The sequence below is a fragment of the Vigna umbellata genome, chromosome 2 (genome assembly GCF_029865625.1).
Source record: "Vigna umbellata cultivar VRB3 chromosome 2, Vumbellata_1.0, whole genome shotgun sequence".
Lineage (NCBI taxonomy): Eukaryota > Viridiplantae > Streptophyta > Magnoliopsida > Fabales > Fabaceae > Vigna > Vigna umbellata.
The window spans coordinates 35,911,877-35,933,490 of record NC_142166.1 but is presented as its reverse complement, the minus strand read 5'-3'; the positions used below and the strand labels follow the sequence as shown (position 1 = coordinate 35,933,490).

Here is a 21,614-nt window from a genome sequence, read left to right as displayed (position 1 = left end):
GTACCTCGAATCCAGACATGGTATTGGTTGGGGCAAGGACGGTCGCCATCCCTTTCTCCATGGTCAATCACTCAATTTCTGAAACCATTTTTTTCAAATTGAATGTTTTAGGGTTTTTATTTTGGGAATTATTGGGCAATGTGGAAACTCCATTACGTATTTTGTTGTTTTCAACTACAGAGGTGTGATCTGTTTGGTGATTTTCATTAACGATGTTTGTAATCGTGGTTTATTATCATGATTTTTTTGTGATTCCTTATTCATTGTTTAATTTTCTGATACAACTCCTAAGGTTGAGTCGGTTGAGTCTGAATGACTGTCTTGTGGATAAATAAAAGGTACTTTCAAACATTATTTTTGTCATTTTTCTTGTTTTACATGAAATTTTATTGTTAAATGAATCAATCGTCAAATGAGTTATTCACGTTTGGGGTTTTGACTATTTTTGGTTGAATGGAAATGGTGTAATGCAAACCTCATCTTTGCCTAGGATTAGGTGTATATTTGAATAAACCTTTTTGGAAACACGTTAGCTAAAGAAACTAGAATGAACAATGAGTTAGCTCTTTCGTAAATTAAACTTAGCTTGTGCGTATATTGTTTTTAACTCGTCCGGTAGCTGATTTGGTTTACGAGGGAATTTATTTCCTTTTTGTTTCTTATTTTCTTTTCAATTCTAATTCATTTTTAGTTAGACCTCTTGAGTGATTTATGTTCATGGTTTCTATTGGTTTTATATTGAATTTTGATGGCCTAATGCAACCATGAATTTGGAACGACAATGAGATCATTGGTGGAGTTTAAAAGTAACATATTTTATGCTTTTTGAATATGAAAAGAAAGACATTTGACATTTAAAGTTAGACAGAGTGTTCCCATCTGTCATATATGAAACAAAAACTAGAACAAATAAATTAGTTGATCATCATACCTGGGAGGAATGCAACATCCATCCGCCTTTGTGACCAAGTTAATCTACATATCAGAAAATTGGAGATAGAAAGTATGTAGATTAGAAAAAAAATTGCTAATGAAAAAATATTCAACTGCTAAATTGTCTAAGTGGATTTGGGGTACGTTTGGACAAACTTTAGTATAAAGACTTTTAAAAGAGAAAAATAAGAATAAAAAAAGCAATGAGTTTCTTTTTAAGCTAATTTGAGAGAGAAGCACCCATCTGCCTTTTTACTAAATGAATCTGCATTAATCAAATAGACACATAAGAAAAATGGAGATAATTTATGCTTGAAGTCATTGTCAACTACTAACTGATAAAAGGGAATTGAGAGTAATTTCTATTAAATGACCTACTGTTGACAAGAAATGAGCTACCTACATTGTTAGAATCCAATTGAAAAGTAAATGACTTTCACAATGGAAGTATGAGAATATAGTGCAGGTGTTAGATTCCTAGGTACGAAACCTAACCAGATAACCTCTCACACACTCATAACAAGCACAGAACAATGAACGAATGATAATGGACGAATGAATTTCTTTTATTGATGGTAATATAACTCTCTGAATAAGCAAAAGTGAACAAAGATAACTGGGAGCATAACCTCCCTAGTTTGGGAGCATAACCTCCCTCACAGAACTGCAGCCGCAGTCGCCTGTTAACAAACTCAATAATAAAAACCTAACCCTAACAATAACCTCTAGCTATATTTATATTAAATATTTCCTGCCCAACTTATACTGAATAATTATAGTAAATAGAATATAGCTCTATTTACTATAATTACCGTATACTAAATATTTTCCTAGAATATATTTACTATAATTATCTTATATTGAATATTTCCCTAGTGTCGCAACCGGAACCGCGACGGGACGACGACCTGAAAAAAAAAACGACGAAAGGGTTTAAAAAAGAGAATTGGAGTCGCCACCATAGTTTATTCTGGAAAACTACGGAAAAACCATAAAATGATAAGACATGGTCTACGAAAATGAGATTCTTGGTTCGGGAGTCGGTTACATGTAGGGAAGGTATTAGCACCCTACAACGCCTGCCCTCAGGCAGTACCTTTAACTAAATACGCGAATATGATGTGGTTTTCAAAATGTTTAACTATCCCCTAAAATAAAACTCTAAAGAAACAAAATATATATTTTAGTTTTTTGGGCCCGACAAGGATTGACCTTGCTCCTACGTATCCTCATTCAAAACGAGAAATCAGGGTTACGTAGTTCTTTTGGAAACTGCTTGAAAAGTTTGTTTGAGAAATTGTTTAGAAAATTTGTTTGGAAAATGATTAAGGATAAATTTGGACTTTTGGGGAAGTGAACCTGACAAGGACTAGCCTTGCTCCTATACGTATCTCCACTTTTAATGGAGAATCAAGGATCACGTAGTTTTGGCAGAGAAATTGTTTGTTGTTTATGGATGTTTTTATTTTTGAAGATTTTATATTTTTTTTGGTATTTTGATATAATATTTAGATTTTTGCGTAATGAGCACTAGGCTAATGCGTACGATCGCACGAGCACTCACACGACTTTTTTACTTATTTTTTATTTTTTGCGTAATGAGCATTAGGCTTATGCGTACGATCGCACGAGCACTCACACGGCTTTTTTTGTTTATTTTATATTTTTTTGCATAATGAGCACTAGGCTGATGCGCGCACGAGCACTCACACGACTTTTTTCTGTTTATTTTTTTATTTTTTTGCGTAATGAGCACTGGGCTGATGCGTACGATCGCACAAGCACTCACACGGATTTTTTTTGTTTATTTTATATTTTTTGTGTAATGAGCACTAGGCTGATGCGTACGATCGCACAAGCACTCACACAGCTTTTTCGTTGTTTATTTTATATTTTTTGGGTAATGAGCACTAGGCTGATGCGTACGATCGCACGAGCACTCACACGGATTTTTTTGTTTATTTTATATTTTGGGTAATGAGTACTAGGCTGATGCGTATGATCGCACGAGTATTCATACCGATATTTATATCATTACATGTTTTTTAAGTTTTATATATTTTTTATATTTTCTTTTCATTAAGAAAAAGAGGTGAGTGGAAATATCTATGACGTAAAAATGTGAAAAAGATAGGATAAAATTGTGGTAGAAAATAGGATAAATTAATAAACTAAAAAAAATGATCAACATACATATAAATAGAATGAAAAGAAAATGTGTACCTTGTTGAAGATTTGAAAGATGAAGCCAGACTTTGCTTGTAATAAGTTGTGAGGAGAGATAGATTGATGGTGAAGAAGATGAATTTATAGTAGAAATGTGGTATGGGATTTACTAGGTATAGAGGGATTAGGGAATAGTAAAATGTGAGGGAAAAATGAAGTAGAGTTTTGGGATGGAATGAAGAGGTTTTGAGAGAGAAGAGATGCATATTATGTAATTGTGTGTGAAGAAAATGTAGGTATTTATAGAGTTAAGGATGAAGAAAGTTGATGAATAAAAATAATATAATAAGTTGGTGGAAAATTTAGATGAAATAAAATATAATAGAAAAAAGTAAATAGTAAAAGTTAATGTGGAAAATAAGTGAAAGAAATAATATAAAAAGTTGGTGGAGAAGTAGGTGAAATAAAATATAGTAAATAGTAAAAATTAATGTGGAAAATAAGTGAAAGAAATAATATAAAAAGTTGGTGGAAAATTTAGATGAAATAAAATATAATATAGAAAAGTAAATAGTAAAAGTTAATGTGGAAAATAAGTGAAAGAAATAATATAAAAAGTTGGTGGAAAAAGTAGGTGAAATAAAATATAGTAAATAGTAAAAATTAATGTGGAAAATAAGTAAAACAAATAATATAAAAAGTTGGTGGAAAATTTAGATGAAATAAAATATAATAAAAAAAATGAATAGAGAAAGTTAATGTGGAAAATAAGTGAAAGAAATAATATAAAAAGTTGGTGGAGAAAGTAGGTGAAATAAAATATAGTAAATAGTAAAAATTAATGTGGAAAGTAAGTAAAAAAAATAATATAAAAAGTTAGTGGAAAATTTAGATGAAATAAAATATAATAAAAAAATTGAATAGAAAAAGTTAATGTGGAAAATAAGTGAAAGAAATAATATAAAAAGTGGGTGGAGAAAGTAGGGGAAATAAAATATAGTAAATAGTAAAAATTAATGTGGAAAATAAGTGAAAGAAATAATATAAAAAGTGGGTGGAGAAAGTAGGTGAAATAATATTGATGAAGAAAGAAAAGTTGGTATATAAAAATTAATAAGGAAATGAGGTGGAAAAAGTAAATAAAAAAGGTAGATGATGTGGAATGTGATATGGAGGGTGAGGTGGATGGTGATGTGGAGAGTGGGGTGTGAAAAGAGAAAATGGGTGGTGAGGAAGTAAAAAAGTGTGAGATTATTTTGGGCCATTAAATTAAGGAATAAAAATTTAATTTGGGGGTGCAAATAGTAAAACAAAATAATATTTTTTTTTTATTCTTTTGTTCTTTTTTTTTTTGTGAAACCTTATTTACCCGGACGAAATTGGGTATTGACACCTAGAATATATCTTTATTTACTATAAATATCTTATACTGAATATTTTTCCTAGAATATATCTTTATTTAATATAACTATTTCCCGCCCATCCTAACTGTTATAGCAGTTAGGATAGTCACTCTTCAACTGATAGGCTCCAACTCTTCACCGCCTTCCACCGTTCGGATTGCTTCCCCCTTCCTCCTACCGTTCGGCTCTTGCTCTTCACCGCCTTCCACCGTTCGGCTTGCTTCCCCCTTCCTCCTACCGTTCGGATCCCCTGCCTTCTATCCTATCACCCTATATCCTAACAATACACCCCGCTGCAGAACAACCTTATCCTCAAGGTTGGAACCGGGGAGCTTGATCTCATGACTCCTCTTCAATTCAGGTTTGGAGGCTCGGGTAGTGGCAATTCTTCCTCGTCCTCCGCGAATATCACAACTCTCAAGCTCCTTTCCGGGCAATGGTGACCAGGACCAAACGATCCGCTGCATATAAAGCACCTCCCTTCTTCCCTTCGTTTCACATATTCCTCATAGGGCAGATTCCTCATGTTTCTTCCCTTGTTGCTGAAAATCGATTTGCCCATCCCACTCCCTTGTGTTCCTTCCTTTCTTCTTGACCCCACACTCTCCGTGATATTGGGGGAACGATGAAAATGATATTTTTTTTGGTGCTTGCTGTTATGAGTGATTTAAGGCCTCACTATACAAGAGTTTAGGTTTTTATATTCTTGCAATTTATTTACTTTATTCCAATGTAGTGCCATGTCCAAGTTTGTAAATAAGATTGTTGATGGTGGCAGCACTGCCCTTCATATCGCTGCTTTAAATGGATACTTTGATTGCGTACAACATCTACTTGATCTTAACGTCAATGTGTCTACTGTGACATTTCATTATGGAACATCAATGGATTTAATCAGTATCTCTTTTATATAATGTGTTTAATATCTCTTATGGTTGTTCTTCCCCCACACCTCCCTTTCAACATAACTAACGTGATTTGATCCAGGGCTGGAAGTACTCCTTTGCATTATGCTGCTTGTGGAGGCAATTTAAAATGTTGTCAGGCAAGATTTGATTTAGCTTTGATTTCAATATTCCTAGTGGCTTTTCCTTTGAAACTGGAACTGATGTTATTCTTTTCAGATCCTTGTTGCACGAGGTGCAAGTCGGATGGCTTTAAATTGCAATGGGTAAGATATTATTATATATAAATGTTTATTCAGTGAAAACTTTCACTTGCTTGATATCATACTAATACAAATTTGGACCTTTTGCCCCTAGGTGGCTTCCTCTTGATATTGCTAGGATGTGGTGTCGTCATTGGCTTGAACAATTACTGGCACCCATTTATGATACCACAATACTATTTGTCCTTGCCTCTCATGAGTGTGCTCAACAAAGCTAGGTATTTTACAATCCTCTATTATTGTTTCTCCAACCAACTGTGTTTCTGTGTAGATCTTTAGCAGATTATTTGGGACCATAATTCCATTGAAAAAAAAAGTAAAGTAATTTAGGTAAGGCATGCAAGTAGGCTTGTATATCTTTATTTCAACCGGTGTATGAACATTTTTTTTGTTAAAGAACATTATGCGATAGGTTTTACATTTTTATTTAATGAAGAAGATCCATTTTTAATTTGTTCTTCAGAAGGATTGCTTGGATGACTTAATTTATGCAATAATGTATGAGACAACCAAGTTGGCTTATAAGGTTTCACAAGATCATGTTATTTGAGCTTGTAATCAGGTGTCCACCATTACTCCCATTTTTCACAGTTTCTTTACCCTACTAATTTGGCTTTTACATGCAAGATACATTGGATTAGTTGGTGCTCAATTTACTTTTGCATTCTATTCACTGGTAGCTACTTAGAATTGTGTTTTTCACAATTGAAATCTTCACTCCTGCTCCACATAGATGGAACAAGTCCAGTAGTTGAAGTTTCCTTGTTGTTTATATGTTTATATGATTGTCCTACTTTTGTTGCAAAATCATCAGGGTCCATTGCCTTTACATTTTGTTATGTTTCAACCATCACCGGTAATAATTGCTAAATTCATTTGTATAATTCTATTTATTAAATATACTAACTAAGTATTATGTTATATTGTAGGTATTTGATCAAGCCAAACAATGAAAGTAACAAAGAACAAAATTAGACATTATTTCTTTTTTAGTAATGTAATGAACATCTCAGTCATATTTTTAGTATTGAACATCTTTCTTTTTAATATATGAACAATTAGTTGTATGAACATATTAATATGTTGAACAATGTACTTTATTTTATATACAATATTCAGTTTTAGTTCATATTATTTCATTGTCTGTTTGGTTAATAAAACTAATTTTATCATAATCCCATTTTATTACAATAAAAAACTAAAAAAAAAAAATTTGTACACATTTCCAGCGGTTTTAGCAAACCTCGGTTAGTTCTGGCGGTTTCAGCAAAACCCCTGTTAATATCGGTGGTTTTCACAAAACCTCCGCTAGTACCAGCGGTTTTCAGGACACCCCCGCTAATACCGGCGATTTTCAGAAAACCCCCGTTAGTACCGGCGGTTTTCAAAATTCTAAAAATTGCGGCAGTTTCTCAAAAAACTGCTAATAATTACTTAGCGACGCAACTTTTTCCAGCGGTTTTCCTAACCACGGATAACGTATTTTCCGGGGTTAAAACTGCTGGAAATGGAAAAAATAACCTCGATAAAAATGTAGATTTTTGTAGTGAGAGGGATAAAGAATGGCCACAGCCCCACTAGGCTTTCCTTTTATTCTTTCTCTCTCTTTATTCTTTTATTTTAAATTTCAACTTTTCCAAATAAAAAAATTTGATCAGTAAATTATTTTATCCTCGCTATTAACTTCGTTACGATGACTGGGATATAAGATTCTAAGTTTCCAAATAAAGCACTAAAAATCATGATTTTACCACAGAAAGTTTAAACTCTAAATAAAATTCTGATTTTATCCCACAAATACTATAATTATAAATCCATATTTCAAACCTATTTACAGGTAGGGGAAAATGCTAATCTATAATAACAAGACGTGAAAGTAAAATTATTAACTACCAATAATTTAAAAAATAAACTTAATTGTTTTCAGTGACTTTTGAAATTTTTAAACGCTTTTCATAAAATTATGAAATTATTTTAATTTTTATTCTTTTCAGATTTTATTTTATTTTATTTTAGCATATAAATTTACTAAAATTCAAACTGAAAAAACAATTATAACAGATCCGTAACGTAACACTTCCACTTAAATCGCTACGGTAGCATCGAAGTCAGGCGCATGATGGAATGCGAAGGGTTTGTATGAGCATCAGAATTTGATATTCTTTGGAATCCGAAGAGTCTACATTCTCATTTCTTTGAAGCCAAAAGGGACAGAAAGGAAGCAAGAAGAAATGGAAGAAGAGATAACGGTGAATGGAAAAAGTTCAGTCCTTATAAGGCTAAAGGATACTCCGCCCAGAGTCTGTTCGAGAAAAGAAGACATGAAACGTTTAGACGAAACTGAGGATTGTTTCGTGTTAGATTTCGACCCACATCACTCGTTGGACGACAAAAATAGCCACCAATGTGATGCCTCTAAGGATTTCTACATTGTTGGTGAAAACGGTAAGGTAATATCGACAAAACCTATCATAGATAAGATTTTACTTCATTATATATTACAGTATTCTTAACCCTCCCACAATTGTTGTCGCTGCATGGCTTGAAGGGTTTGTTTTGGTTTGGAGGTGAAGTAAAATGTCGCAAAAAGTTTTCATTTCTGAATCAAATTTTTGAGAATATTCTTGCTGCTTTAGTGATGATTGTTGTCGAATTTTATTATTTAAAAGTTATTTGTTTCTCTCAAATGTATAGGTAGCTTGCAGGGATTACCCACATCCAAGACATCTGTGTGTTAAATTTCCGTTTACCACAACACCTCACCAGAGCTATTGCGAACTGGTAATTATTAATTAACATGTGATTTGAGTTGCTGTCTTTGTATTTTGCCTGTTAGTGTTCACCTTAATTCCGCGATCATATGTGCAGTGTTACTGTCGTGTATGTGGCATACGTGCTCCTTGTAAGCATTGGACCGGATCAAAGTCCCCACACTGTGATGAAGTTTATCATAAATTTTCAAGCAGAGTTTTTGGAATTCGGGGAATATGAAGAAATCTGTAGAATATAAACTGAATTTTTTGTTTTCAGTTGTATGATGATGTTCCTGGGGAATGGGGTACTTTATTAGCTTCAAATTTTGCTTTTTTCTGTGTGTGCAGAATTACCTTATGTTACCTTATGTAATTCTGTAGATTTCGCATCCCTTTCACTTCATGTTTTTATGAATGGCTATTAAAAAGAATGTTTAGAAACAGGAAAATTTTATTTAACTTGACCATTTTTACAAGGAAAAATAGTCTTAACACAAAAACTGCGGGTGATCCATGAAGAAAAATCATGTTGCACAACATAAATTATTTATTTCTCACGTTCAAAACAAAAAAAGATGACTTAACTTTAAAATCGATTCTCTGATATAAATAATCGATTCTTTGATTCTTTGTAGGATTCTTCATTATATATATATATATATATATATATATATATATATATATATATATATATATATATATATATATATATAAATGATAATTCTCAATTTTGAAAAAAATATCAAATCTCAAATTTTATACATATATAAATATTAATATCAATAAATAATTAATACAATATAATAAAATAATTTATAATAATACTAATATAAATAATAGTAGTAGTAATAGTAATAATAGCTATTATAATAATTATTATTATTATAATAAATTAAAACAATATTAACATAATTTAACTAATGTCAATAAATATATCAAAAACTCAAGAATCACCACTCGCATCATTAATATATAATCAATGTCAAAATAATTCTCTTTTATCATAACAGGAAAAAAAAGTGTATTGAAAGTAAATGATACATTAATATGGTGATAATAGTGTACATATATAGCAAATGTAAATAATATATGATCTTGTAATTATGTTTCACATTAAAATTTTATAATATCGTTCTAAGTTTGTTTTTCAATTGATTGAATTGTCTATAAGTTAATAGTGAAATAATCAACAAAGCGAAAATAAAAACAAATTACATGATTTAAAAGAAAAAAAAACATAGCTTTATGAAATATGAAAAAATTATTATATGATATAAATAATCGATTCTTAATTATATATAAATTCCATTTTAATAGTATAGAACTATTAAAATAAAATATACATACATGATAACTTACAAGAACTTGAGATTAATAGAGAGAAGATTATATCTTTGAAGAGCAAAAACTATTTATCTTGTTGCTTCTCTCTCAACCAACTGCTGCAAAATTGAAAAGATGTCTCTTTCCTAAGCTCACACTAGTTAAGGTAATCATTGCAAAAAAGAAAACAACAAAGAGACAAAACACAAAAACAAGGGTAAACTAGTGATACAAAACATTTCATAATATACTTAAGTATTTTAAACATTCCACAATGATACATATAACAATTTAACCAACCATAACACTTTACACATGACCATACTTTAACTGGACTGTCTCGACTTAGAATGAATGGCGAGCTATGGCGGGTTATGCACTTGTGGTGACTTCTACTGCTTTGCAAAGTCATTGCCAATGAGTTTCACCCTACCACACTCACAAGGTTAGTCTGCTCCACGCCCTAGATCATACTAGAAGCACTCAAGAATAAGACCTAATACTCTTCTACCCACATGTGTCAATCTTCTCTACTTGAGAATGAAAGACCATTAGAGTGTTAGGATAACCCCAAGATTGAGCTCATTGCATTCATACTAATGATACTTGAAACCACCACTGAGAAGTTCCTCCTTGGAACTTTCATCCATACCTTTGAAACCATTGAGATCACTTCACATTCACATAGTACATCAATATATGAGACTACTAATCATACATTAAAGAAATATAAATACACATACAAGTCATAAGAAATCACACAATAACACAATTTCTTCATAGCAACATGATAATCCTACTTAGGCAAGAAAAACAACTTTGAAACCCTCACCAATAGCTTCAGAAGGTTCCAAAACCCCCCAAAATGACCTAAAGAACATCCAAAACTAATACCTGAAACCCCAAATTTTATATTTTCAAAACCTGAAAAAGAAACTAAAACTAGTACGGTAGTCACTACTAGAAAAATCGCTGTTAAATACGACCAAAATCCATATGTAAGCTCAAAAATCCGTATGTAATGATGAGTTACATACGAATTACATACGGACAAAAATCCGTATATAATGTGGTCATAAATAACTTTACATACGCATAAATTCATATGTAATTACATATGGATATTACATACAGATATTAGATACGAATATTACATGTGGATATTACATACAGATATTACATATGGATATTACATACATATATTACATACGAATATTACATACGAAAAAAATCCGTATGTAAGCGCACACAGATTACATATAGATAAATCTGTATGTAACAATGTTGGCAGATTTAAATGTATGACCTGGTGCAAAGATCCCACATACCTGTAAAATCAGTTCAATCATACAAATGGAAACATTTTAAAGACGCACAATACTCTCATACATTCATATATTGATGGAATAATAATAGTCTTCCATCATATAAGATATCTAACAAGTTACTAATAATATCAAATGTCTGAAATTCCTAATACTAATAATCCTTATAAGGATTTATTAACTTGTGACATTTCATCCACTTGGTATGGAACATCGGGTTGTGCAAGAAATGATACACAATTAATATTGAAAGGAAAGGTGAAAGAGAGAGGATGAAAAGGAGTAAAGATAATGATATACAAAAGGGAATATGTTGATTCTGTAATGAAACATTATACACTACAATGATGTAATATAGACCTCTCTGGGAATATATATATATATATATATATATATATATATATATATATATATATATATATATATACTAATTATAGTTTATGCGCACGGACTTGGAAGCCTTGTAGAGTCACTTCTACGAAAATCTAATGTTGATTTTAATGTATGTTTTCAACATCCTTTCTAGGTTCAGTAGTTTAACTCTTGCCAAGAAAGGCTGTAGAGTTTTGGTTAGAACAAGCGATATCGTCGAGTCGCGCAGCGGAATAAAATTGCGGAAAGCATGTTCGGTCAATTTAAAAAAAATGGTTCCTTTAATTTTCTTATAAATGTTTTATCAAATAGTTGATGTGCAGAAAATGTAAAAAGTATAGGGAGTAGAAAAATCACATAAATGAATTTTATCTTGGTTCGAATCAAAAGATTCTACGTCCAGTCGTTAATCACTATGAATAGTGATTAACCTTTTTCACTAAAAACAGTTTCACAATTTGTACAGATTACAAGATAGTAAGTGGAGATTAAGAAATGAGAACACCTTTCGTTCGACAAACGAACGGAACAATCTTCCTTCGACAAAAGAACTAGAAGCAGCTTCCTTCGACAAACGAACCGGAAGCAAGAACACTCAGCCAACTTGAAGAGAACCGCTCCAACCTTTGACACACAAAGCGCGAGCTTCTCCTTTTCACAAGACTTGACAAGAACAAGAACTAACACTTGAGAACATCCTCAGATTGCATTGTATTCTCAAAATCGCAAAGTTTCCTTTTCACTCTCAGAGAGTTTCCCTTAGGCACAAAGCTCTAATACTGTCAAATTGAAAAGTTACTTTCTAAAAGTTGTGAAGACCTCTATTTATAAGGCAGGGTCAGATTTTAAAAGAACACTTCCCAATTGCCAATGATAATCGATTATTGTAAGTAATAATCGATTATCCTTGTCCGTCATGGGAATTTTCAAAAAGTGATAATCTATTATTCTGAGCAATAATCGATTATCTGCGCATGCAAAGTTTATTCAAATGAGCTCTGTGATAATCGATTATTACACCAAATAATGAATTATTTATGCAGACTTCCTAAAGACAGGAAAACTTCTAAGTGTTTACATCAACAAAGTTATTCCTATTACAATTTATTCTACAAAAATGCTTTTAAAATAAATACAACAAAAGTCTTTAAGTTCTTCATCTTGTACCATCATCAAAACCATAATATCTTCAAGACACCAATGCTCCTCATTGGTAACAATCTCCCTCTTTTCGATGATGATAAAAAATCTCTTATTTAAAAGCATTTCTAAATATCTGCAAAATTTCATACTTATAAACATATAAAGATGTTAGTAATAATTATACTAATTAGAAGTTTTCTCCCCCTTTTTTATCATAAGCAAAAAGTAAAAATAAATACTCCCCCTCAAATATTGCTCCCCCTCAACAAAAGAATGGATGCAATTCAAATATTATAAAATTATTGAGTACTAGATGTAATTCAAATATTATAAGGAGAAAAAAGTAATTAATCTAGAGCAGAGATAAAAAACAAGATATCAAACAAACTCATATATCTTTCTCTCAAATAGGTACCATTTATTACAAGATTATGACATAAGATGTCAATAAAAATTTCTCCCCTTTTTATCATAAGAAAAAAAATCATTAATAAAAGTTCCCCCTCAAATGGTTCTCCCTCTCAACAAAAGAATAGATGCATTTCTTTTAAAATAAAATTTAAATTTTTATAACATGAAAGAGCAAAATACATCATGAATTACATAATGGAAATTCAACTCGAATCAAGAAATACAATTAAGAGTTAGAAAGGAGGGGTTTGGAGGATAATCAGGAGGTTGAAGATGTCAATAAAAAAATTCTCCCTCTTTTTTTTTATCATATTTAAAAGATCATATAATCTTTATACTCTCCCTAAATTAGTTAACTTTAAAAGAATTTAGGACCTTTTAATTCATTAAAAAATTCTCCCCCTCTTAAAATCAAAAACAGATTCGAAGAATTTTTTTTTTTACGTTTTTACTTAAGATAATCAATTATTACACCAAATAATCGATTATTTGCTAACCAAATTATTAAAATTCATATTTTGAGACCAAGATAATCGATTATTACCCTTGGTAATCGATTATTTACGTTAATTTCCAAAAAACGTAAATTTGGCCAAAATTTCAATCTAACACACATCTAGCATTCATAAATTATTTTCAAAGCTCTTAAATATTACCAGGATACCATAGAGCTTTCTTTTTCCTTTTGAGAATTCAACCTGCAAAACAAAACAATAGACTTTTGGTCCCCATAATTTCCTTTAGGTCCTTTGAGGTTAGAGATAAATTACTTTATAACAAGAATCCAAACATATTTTCCGTTAGGAACATCAAAATGTTTTATTCTACATTTATTTGAAGTGTGCCCCTTTTTCATGCAATAAAAACATGTGACAACATTTGAATTTCTATAACACATAGTTCCCTTTTCGACCCATACCCTACAGGTTCTTCTTTTTATGCATACTTTTGTTTTTATAAATCTTTTTAACAAATATAGGTGTTTCAACATAATTATAATTATTTGTAGTTGCCACTTCAAGAAGATTTTCAAGAATATCAATATCAAGCATATGACTCTTACATGAAAGACATTCAGCAGGATGTTCAACATTTGAAGACTCTTTCATTTCTAAATTGCAGATTTTATTCCTTAAAATAACTTCTTCATCCAATGCCTTCTCATATTTAATTTTCAAATCCTTAAACTCATTTTTCAAACTTTTATGAGCAGCATTCAATTTCTCAGATTCATCAAGTAATTAAAGAAAAGCTTTTTGTACATCAAATTCACTAGTGTCAAGGCTAGAGCAACTTACTTGGCTTGCAGTGTCATCAATATTAGCTGTCAAACACAAGTTTGCTTCTTCAACATAATCACTTGAACTTGAAGTGCTTGATGCATTATCCTCTCAAGCAATGTAAGCTCTTTTCTTCTCGAAAAACTTCTTTTCTTCACCCTTTTTTATGCTCGGCAATCCACATTAACATGCCCTTTTTTCTCCGCAACCATAACACCTGTAATTTGAAGAAGATCTTTGTTTCTTCTTCCGGTCCTTTTTAATTTGTTCACTGCCTCTAGCTTTCAAGAACTTGTTGAATTTTCTAAACATGTGAATCATATATTCGTCGTCTGAGTCTCCATCTTCAGATTCCTCACCCTTTTCTAAACTCTTACTTTATGAAAGTTTAGATTTGAAGGCGAATGTTTTCTTCTTTCTTTGGGCTTCCTCAGCACTCAGTCTATTCAACTCAAGCTCGTGCTCTCTCAACTTCCAAAAAGCACAACCATAGACATGGACGTCAAGTCCTGAGACTCAGTTATTGCAGTAACCTTTGGCTGCCATGTCCTGTTCAATGGTTTCAAAATTTTAACATTTAATTCGTCAGTGTCAGATTTCTTACCTAAACCAAAAAGATGGTTGATGATATGTCTGAAACGTTTTTTCACATCAACGATGGTTTCACCCTGTTGCATCCTGAACATCTCATACTCTTGTATCAGGGTATTCTTCCTAGCACGCTTCACATCGTCGGTTCCTTCATGGGTTACTTGAAGAACTTGCCACATCTCCTGAGCCGTTTTGCACACTGAAATCCTGTAAAATTCATCTAATACTAAAGCACATGATATTATATTGCGAGCTTTTATATCAAAATGAGCTCGTCTATTTTCTTCAACAGTCCATGAAAAATATGGTTTTTCTACTTCTATCCCATCAATAGTACTTTTAGGAATATATGGACCATTTAAAACAACTTCCCAAATAACCCTATCAATTCACTCACAAAATATTTGCCTTCTTATTTTCCAAAAAACATAATTTTCCCCCATAAACAAAGGAGGTCTATCAATAGAAGCACCCTCGGCATACACTTGGTTATGACCGCCCATTTTCGAAAAATTTGAAAAACTATCAAAGCATGCTCTAATACCAATTGTTTGTTAGAACAACCAGTATCGTCGAGTCGCGCAGCGGAATAAAATTGCAGAAAGCCTGTTCGATCAACTTTAAAAAAATGATTCATTTAATTTTCTTATAAACGATTTATCAAACAGTTGATGTGAAGAAAATGTAAAGAGTATAGGGAGTAGAAAAATCACACAAATGATTTTTATCCTGGTTCGAATCAAAAGATTTTATGTCTAGTCGTTAATCACTATTCACATTTTGTAGAGTGATAATGCTAATTCTTACCATTATCTAAGCATCATTTTAGTAGCAAAATCAACTCTTCTTTAGCTTATTACTTGCTTCAATCCTCTCTTTTATTTAGTTTTAGTATTTATCTATATTTTGAGCTATATTACGTAAATAATACTCTAATCCCTTGTTTTCTTTGATCTATTTCGATGTTAGGAAGATCCTCCATTACATTGAAGAGCCTTAGTGATCCAGGAAGTCATTGATTTAACAGTCATTTTCGCTTAAGCGAGAATAATTTAGCTTAAGCGAGAATAATTTAGCTTAAGCGAGAATGACTATCTTCTCCAAGAAGAATTCTCGCTTAAGCGACAATAATTTAGCTTAAGCGAGAATTCGGGCAGTATATATTTTAAAACAATGAAACTCGTTTATAACAACTCTTTTTTATACTAAAACCTTTTAATATTAAAATAATGAAGTCTCATTATTCTCAACTTACTACTTTTAAAATATCATTTTCTAGGTCTTCACAATAATATATATATATATATATATATATATATATATATATATATATATATGATAAGTGTGAAAAAGAGTTATTTTTATACTTATAAATGAGCTCAATCTTGTAATTATTCATGTTGTTCCTCATTGAAAAGTTGTAATAGGTAGTAGATTGTTATGTAAAATATTGTACAGGAAATGATGTATTATTTAGACTCTGTCAGCCAATTTTCGCAAAGCGAAAGCCAAAATTCGCACTGCCAGAAGAAGGAAATTCGCATAGCGCACCAGTACCTGTGCGCTGAGCGAATAACATAAGTTAAAGTGCATCAGTTAAGAAAATTCGCATAGCGCACCAGTATATGTGCGCTGAGCGAATTAATGAATTTAAGTGGCTTTAAAAGACGTGACAGAGCGACAAAAACATGTCTTCTAACAGAAGTTCCGGACAAAAGAAAGAAACGAAAACATCTCAGGAACTTCAGGAGACTACTTCAAGGCATCAAGACACCATTGTTGCAAGGGATTGCTTCAAATGTGTACGTTTTAGATGACTAGGAGTAGTTAAATTTCTCTTTCGTTGGGATTGGATGTAATGAACTCACTGTAATTTTCCTGCTCAATATATCGTTCGTTCATATGCTCTTTCTTGAATTTATTATCATTGTATGAAAATATAATGTTATCTGAATGTCTTTGATTACTGGAAAGTAACTTTGAACATGAACGAACGTAGATAGAGCACTTAAGTGATTTGGGATCTAGGGATAGACTGAATAACTTGATCATTCTTAACATCGGACTTAATGCAAATTGTATATTAAATTGACTAAGGGATTATCATTTTAATATATTAATTTAGAACTAGTTGCTAAGGAATTAGGACTAGTTTGCCTTGATGTGAATGTTTGAATGAAGTAATGAAATATTGAACAGAGTTTTATATTCATATGATTCATGAAACCCAATTCCAACGAAGTTTCTTTTAAATATAATTCCTTGCACACCAACTGTTTGATAAAAATACCAAAAATATTTTCAAATATTTTTTTGTACACTTTGATGTCTAATTGAGTTATAAAAGGAAGAATTGTCCTGTGTTGCACAAGTCCCTTGGGAGAACGATACTTTGAACTTACTCTATATATAAATAAAGTTCGCAATATTAGTGTATAATGGTTGTGAGGAATTCATAGTGCTAAAAACTAAATACAACAGTAAAAAGTAAAGTAATTAACTACTAATAATTTGAAAAATATATGATTTTTTTAATCTTTTTTTATTATTTCATTGAGTTTTGAAATTTTTAAACGCATTATAAAGTTATGAAATTATTTTAATTTTATAGATCTATAGAGTCTTTTAAGTTTTTATTTTATTTTACCATATAAATTTACTAAAATTCAAACTAAAAAACAATTATAATTAGGAAAACATATTGTTTGATACCAAAAATAATCATATGATAATTTATTTCAAGAGCAAAATAAAAAATTTATATTTGTAAAAAAAAAATATTATAAAAGATAATCTCAAATAAATGTAAAACTTTTTGGTATCAAAACTAGTTTTAAACTCGCCTCCATGCACGGACGGATTATGCTTATAAAGAGAGATTTAGAGGTTGAGGAAAAAAATAACAAAGATTTTTTAAGTTTATAATCAAATTTGGTGTTAAATATGTTTTTAAGTTGCTTAACTTTAAGTGAAAATTGGAATTAGTCTATCTTCGAAACTTTGATCTAATTTAGTCTCGCAACTTGTGAAATATACGTTGATTTAATCCTTTTAACAAAAAGTTTATTTGAGGTTTCAAATACGTTTCTCAACTACTAAAACCAGAGCGAAAATGTATCAAACAACGTAAACAACTCAAATGTTATCATGAAACACATTTGAAACATCAAATAAACTTTAAAAAAATTTGGTTAAACAAACTAAATCCATTACTAAAGTTGAAGGATTAAAATGGGCCAAAGTTTTGGAGATGAAATAACTTCAATTTGAATAAAAGTTAAGGGACCAAGAACATATTTAACTCTGAATTTTGAATACACTCAACCTGAAAAATATTTTATACATTTAGAAAGTCAATATGTCTATCAAAATATAAATAATATACTTTGTAAAAATACAAAGGATAAAACATGTGCAAAAAAACAGTGTAGATTCTCTAAAATATAAAGGATGTGTAGAAATAAGTAGAGTAAACTCGCTAAAATGTATGAACAAATTGATCTAATATGTATTATTAGACTTGTCTAATCAGTGCATTGATAATCTCAACTAAAGTTATTAGACTCATCTAATCATTATATGGATGAAGTTGTCTAATGTGTATTGTTAAACTCTTTTAATGTTTCTTTTGTTATACTCAACTAGTTAGTGTATGAACAAAATCGTCTAATGTGTATTGCAAGATTCATCTAGTTAAATAAACAAACTTGTCTAATATATATTGATAGACTTATTTAATTTGTGTGTGGAAAGACTTATCTATGTATATTGCTAGTGTCGTTTAATTAATGTATAAATAATGTTTCTAATGTGTATTGCTAGACCCATTTAATCAATACATCGATAAACTTGTCTAATATTTTTTGTTTCACTCATTTAATCAATATATTCCTAATAGCAAATCCCTTAGCCATGGTCAAGCACTTTCAAGAGAGTGGAAGCCATCCATGAAAATGGTATCAACTCTACCTTGTGGGCCACCTTCGAAGTCATCATGGAGCATGGATTGAAGAGTAGCATAGGATATCTAGGCCATTATATTCGGCCATGTAGTGTAAGCTTGTTTAAGGCTTGTATTAAGGCCTAAGTAGTATAGGATTTTCCATAAGTTAGACATGCAAACCAAGTGGAAAGTGTGTTCCATGTATCATGCTTCCATTAGAGATTATTTGCTTTTTAGAAGTGGCCACATGTCACCCTAGGAGTGGAGAGGATTTCTTTTTGGTAGTGGCTACATGTTCCTCCACCATTGGAGAGGATTTTCTTTTAGTAGTGGCCAGATGATACTCTAGGAATGGAGAAGATTGTGTTTTGTCAGTGGTCACATGTCATCCCATCATTTGAGAGAATTTTTGGACACTTGTCCACTCCTTAGAAGGTCTCATTTTTTATCAATAAGAGAAAAGGTGGGAGATTATGCTTTAGGGTTAAAAGGAGACATTCTTGGCCTATAAATAGAGGTGTCTCCACCCTTGTATTTCATATTGGATTACTGTAATGTTATGCTGTCAAATTATGGTCATACATTTCCTAGATCATGACTAGAGCAACCCTAGAGGCCCCTCTAGTCACCTACCTCATGGAGTTGGCCTAACATCTCTTTAAATCATTAACCTACTCACTATCTTCACCACATAGCCCAAGCCTGTGATATCTCCTTCACCACCACTATTTGTGCATCATATTACCTTATCTCATCCCATTTCCGCAACCATACCATCCATAGAGACCATCCCCTTACTTAATTCTAAGCTTTGGCCCAACCTAGCAAAGGAGGTTGATATCAATTCCTATACTTGTGTAATAATTTTTGTTATACTCCTCTAATTAACATATAGAATGACTTGTCTAATATTTTTTGTTATATTAGTCTAAGTCTAATATGTATTCGTGTAATTTGTTTCTATATTTGTTTAATAAGTGTATTATTTGATTCATCATTGTAATCTGACATATATGAATAATGTAAAAATAATTAACAAATAATAATTTTTGAGACACTTCTACAGAAAATAAACATGAATAATAAAATAAATTATCTTCTTTTTCTATATTTATAGTAAATATAATTTTTCTTTTAGTACCTTGCATTTTTACTTATTTCTTTATTCATAAATTATGGTGATGCATTTTTATATTCATTTGACATATCGTACAAGGATAAAATGTTATAAAAGAATAAATATTTATATTTAAAAAGGTAAAAAAAAATAAGAAAAAAGAACTATAAAATAAATATAAAAATTTTGTGTTTCAAAATATATATTTTTTAATTATAAAGTTGTTAACGTTGAACTGCTACCCCTCTGGCCCCTTCCAACTTTACCAAACCAGTCCCACTTAAATTGCTACAGTAGCATGGAAGTCACGCGCACACGAGGAATGCGAAGAGCTTCAGAATTTGATATTTATTGCTTAGCTAGCTGCGGAATTCGTAGAGTCCACAGTCTCATTTCTTTGAAGCCAAAAGGGACAGAAAGGGAAGCAAGAACAATGGAAGAGATAACGGTGAATGGAAAAAGATCAGGCCTTCTATGGATAAAGGAGGAGACTCCAACCAGAACCATAGTCTGTTTTAGAAAAGAGGACATGAAACGTTTCGAGGAAACTGAGGATTGTTTCATCTTAGATTTCGACCCATATGACTCATTCGACTTCTCCGTGCTTTCCTTGGACGACAAAAATAACCACCAAGGTGATGCCTCTAAAGATGTCTACATTGTTGGTGAAAACGGTAAGGTAAATATCTACAAAAACCTGTCTCACATATTAAGATTTTACTGCAGTATGTATTACAGTATGCTTAACCCTCCCACAGTTGATGTCGCTGCATAGCTTGAAAGGTATGCTGTAGTTGGAGGTGAAGTAAAATGTCGCAAAAAGTTTTCATTTCTAAACCTTTGAGAATATTCTTGCTGCTTGAGTGAAGATGTTTGTTGTCGAAGTTCATTATTTAAAAGTTATTTGTTTCTTACAAATGTATAGGTAGCTTGCAGGGATTACCCTCATCCAAGACATCTGTGTATTAAATTTCCGTTTACCGCAACACCTCACGATAGCTATTGTGAACTGGTAATTATTAATTAATTTGTGATAGGAGTTGCTGTCTTTAACTATATTTTGCTTGTTCGTGTTCACCTTAATTACCTCCGACCACCAACTTGTTCTGAAATATCCCTGCGATCATATGTGCAGTGTTACTGTCGTGTATGTGGCATACGTGCTCCTTGTAAGCATTGGACCCGATCAACGTCTCCACACTGTGATGAAGTCTATCATAGGGATATTTTTGCAGATTTGTTTGAAGTTTTATGATGATGTGTGCCTGGGGAATGGGGTGCTTTATCAGCTTCAAATTTTGCTTTCTGTGTGTTCAGAATCCCCTTATGTAATTCTGCAGATTTCGCATCCCTTCAACTTCATGTTTTTATGAATGGCTATTAAAAAGAATGTTTAGAAGTAAGAAACCCTTTGATAGTCCTCTGACAATTTCATTAAAAGAGACTTTTTCTGTTATGAAAAATTATGATTTAACTGTCTTACTTTCCTTTTAATCCTTTTAATGATAAAATATTATAAAAATAAATATAAATAAAATTTTAAAATAAAAGAATATTATTCATTATTATTAATTGATAATATAAAAAAAAATAATGACACTATATATCATGATTTTCTTGTATTATACGGGCAACTCATATCATTGAAAGCACCGAGTATGGCCTTAGAAGGGTATAACAAGTAAC

The 21,614-nt window shown here is 31.4% G+C and overlaps 2 protein-coding genes across 2 annotated transcripts; both read left to right on the top strand.

Moving 5' to 3' along the window:
• The first annotated feature begins 7,901 nt into the window (after positions 1 to 7,901).
• LOC124845854 (RPM1 interacting protein 13-like) lies at positions 7,902 to 8,661 on the top strand. Its single transcript, XM_047323041.1, has 3 exons — positions 7,902 to 8,120; positions 8,365 to 8,451; positions 8,539 to 8,661. The coding sequence occupies exons 1-3, from the start codon at positions 7,902 to 7,904 to the stop codon at positions 8,659 to 8,661; spliced, it is 429 nt and encodes a 142-aa protein (XP_047178997.1).
• Positions 8,662 to 20,203: 11,542 nt separating this feature from the next.
• LOC124845855 (uncharacterized) lies at positions 20,204 to 21,328 on the top strand. The gene is made up of 3 exons (XM_047323042.2): positions 20,204 to 20,607; positions 20,854 to 20,940; positions 21,064 to 21,328. Exons 1-3 carry the CDS (start codon positions 20,227 to 20,229, stop codon positions 21,181 to 21,183), a joined length of 588 nt encoding a protein of 195 aa, XP_047178998.1. The 5' UTR covers positions 20,204 to 20,226; the 3' UTR covers positions 21,184 to 21,328.
• Positions 21,329 to 21,614: the final 286 nt, after the last annotated feature.